Here is a 2,500-nt window from a genome sequence, read left to right as displayed (position 1 = left end):
TTGAAATTTTAAAAGAATCAATCAAAACAGTCACTAGTTTGGATTACAACATAAATGTGGTCCATGCATTGTAGTTAGTCTTGTATCCGATTGCAACATCGTAGTGATCGTGATTGATCATCCCGGTGACAGATTTACAAACATTTTCCTCCACCCCGCTGGCTTGCACAAGTTGATAGTACTGTGGAATTACTATAAAAAACCTACCGCATACACTGCAAAAGGTAATTGGTAAGATGGTTTCCGCTACAATCCAATGCGTTCTTGGTCTTTTACTACACCAATCCTTTTTCCAGCTTTCCGTTTTCGGTAACATCGGTAACTATCGCTTCACTTTTAACACATAAGCGGTTGACGGTCTGGAAAATATTCATTTGTGAACAACACCCTACTGTAAATTTATCCAGGGCTGGAAACGGATTACGGCTACCGGTTTGTAGCGGGTGAAGATGGCGAGTGTAACTTCAAGGTGCGCACTGCTAGCGAAGCGGATATAGAATTCGCTGCAGACGATGCGCAAACTAAACCGGTGTTTGGGGTTCTACTAGGAGGTGAAAGAAACACGGTATCCCATATTCGATCTAGCGCAGGGGTGCGCGTAGAAAAGCCTACGCCAGGCATTCTTAGTCCGATGGAATTCCGCAGCTTCTGGATACGTTGGAATGATCAAGTGAGCTGCAGATTTTTTGCAGAAACTAATTTAGATAGTACTTCGATTCTCATAAAACATAAACTCTCTCTCCTCTCAGACAGTTACAGTTGGTAAGCAGGGCTCTGAAGAGCCGATCATGACGTATGAAGTTGACAAGATTTCTCCGAAGAAAGTCGTCAGCATAAAGACGAACCATTTTAAGCGTGGTTCGTGGACTATCAACAAATCGACTATCCTATCACCTACGATTACTAAAACACCTTCAACAACTCAAAACCCCCAAAAAACGACCGTTTCTACACGCAGTACACCTCGACCTGTTACTACACCCAAGCCTCCAGCCAAATGGGTCAAAACATACGGAAACCATGTACCGTCCAATGCCGTCCGTGGCGGTAAAGTTGATGACTTGGGCATACAGTTTATAGGCCGTGCATGGCACAAGGACGATTTGATCCCGGGAGCCGTTGTGGAAATCGCTGGCGTTTGCTACGTGGCTTGGGGTGGTAAATCTACTTATGTCTCGAATTATGAAGTTCTGGTCGACACCAAAGGTAAATTTGTGCCGACCACCTTTGGAAATATACCTCCTAACGCCCTACCAGGAGGTCACACGGCAAAAGGAGAAGTCCTATACATCTGTCGGGCGGATTACAAAGGCATGAAGCTGTTGGGCAAGGTGCATAAATCACATCAGCGGTGCTTCGTCGGACATCATGGTGTGGAGCACAAGTTCTCTATTTACGAAATTTATGTCTATTAAAATACGCCAGTAGACTCAACTGAACGAACTGAGCTTATCATAAAAATAATACATATCTGCAAGCAATCGAAATCATTTTGTGAATTACTTCTATGCTCGGAAGCAAATAATTACTTACTTATACGGTGCCAATACCGATGAGCGGCCTTCGGGGTAAACCGTTTCAAAACGTAAGGAATTGTGAAATTAACTTCGATTGCACTCTCTCTATATCCGGAGAGTTTTTATAGGTGAGTCGTAAACAGTCTGCCATTCTCAGTACATGTTCAGCACATCGAGGAATCTTGTGTTTCAGGTGCTCATCATACAACTCGTAAAGCTCCGCGCTGTATCGACTTCTCCATGAAACCGCCTTGCTTATGGGGTCAGTTTCGTTCGTATTGGGGCAACGACCAAGGCGCAAAGCACTCGTAGTAATTCTTCCATATGTGATATTCTCACTGGAACGCTGTTGTTAGGTGATGATACCATCTTCTTCATGCGATCGTTGGTTTCGTTTTACACGCAAAATGCAATTAAGGTATTTATTCTCTAATACTTGCTTTTTAGAGGCTGCCTATAGCAGCTTCAGCATCCTTTCATCCTCGAGGGATATCGAATACACCGTAATCATCGGACTCGACGATTGTTGTGATCGATTTTGATCCCTATGCAAATGGAGAGCGAGAGATATATGGGTTTCATCTAATCGCTTAATTCACATCTCTGCTGCACCTCTGTTCTGCTTTCTTTTACCTGCCTTAAGATACTACTTTCAATTGTAAATGGGTGTTTGTTTTCGTCATGTGTTAGTTGCCAAACCGGGTAGGCAGGCAGCTCTGTGCTATTCAACTGCTACTGAGATTCATCCGTTACTCTACGTTACGTACCGTTCTACTCGATAGCCCGATCCGTATTCGTCCCACCTTTTCGAGCTTATTTCCACTTATCGTCCCTCAACTCAATACATCGGCCTGCTCATACTTCCACCGATTGTGGGGTGCCGGCCGTTGTGCTTCAGAACTACACTAGAATACTAAAAGAAGAAGGGATCTGGCTGTTGAGGTGGTGTGTGTTCGTACGATCGAGCCCTTAAATCCTAATTC

The 2,500-nt window shown here is 44.0% G+C and overlaps 2 protein-coding genes across 3 annotated transcripts in view; one reads left to right on the top strand and one right to left on the bottom strand.

Annotated features, from left to right (window-relative positions):
• The window catches only part of LOC125960098 (uncharacterized), a 2,846-nt gene extending 1,359 nt beyond the window's left edge, over positions 1-1,487 (top strand). The window contains exons 1-3 of one of the 2 annotated variants that reach the window (XM_049693290.1): positions 213-318; positions 408-670; positions 750-1,487. In XM_049693290.1, coding sequence (XP_049549247.1) covers positions 237-318; positions 408-670; positions 750-1,415 — 1,011 coding nt within the window. In that variant the 5' untranslated portion in view covers positions 213-236 and the 3' untranslated portion in view covers positions 1,416-1,487. Of the gene's footprint in view, positions 1-212; positions 319-407; positions 671-749 lie in introns of those variants that run through there. The other variant, XM_049693291.1, reaches the window with a different exon arrangement.
• Positions 1,488-1,912: 425 nt separating this feature from the next.
• Positions 1,913-2,500, bottom strand: part of LOC125960024 (MPN domain-containing protein CG4751) — a 6,111-nt gene continuing 5,523 nt past the window's right edge. The window contains exon 6 of the mRNA XM_049693125.1: positions 1,913-2,500. This exon is cut by the window's right edge and continues 3,898 nt beyond it. The gene's annotated coding sequence lies outside the window, so the exon portion shown is untranslated.

Source organism: Anopheles darlingi, chromosome 2 (assembly GCF_943734745.1).
Source record: "Anopheles darlingi chromosome 2, idAnoDarlMG_H_01, whole genome shotgun sequence".
Classification (NCBI taxonomy): Eukaryota; Metazoa; Arthropoda; class Insecta; order Diptera; family Culicidae; genus Anopheles; species Anopheles darlingi.
This window is presented reverse-complemented; position numbering and strand designations above follow the sequence as displayed.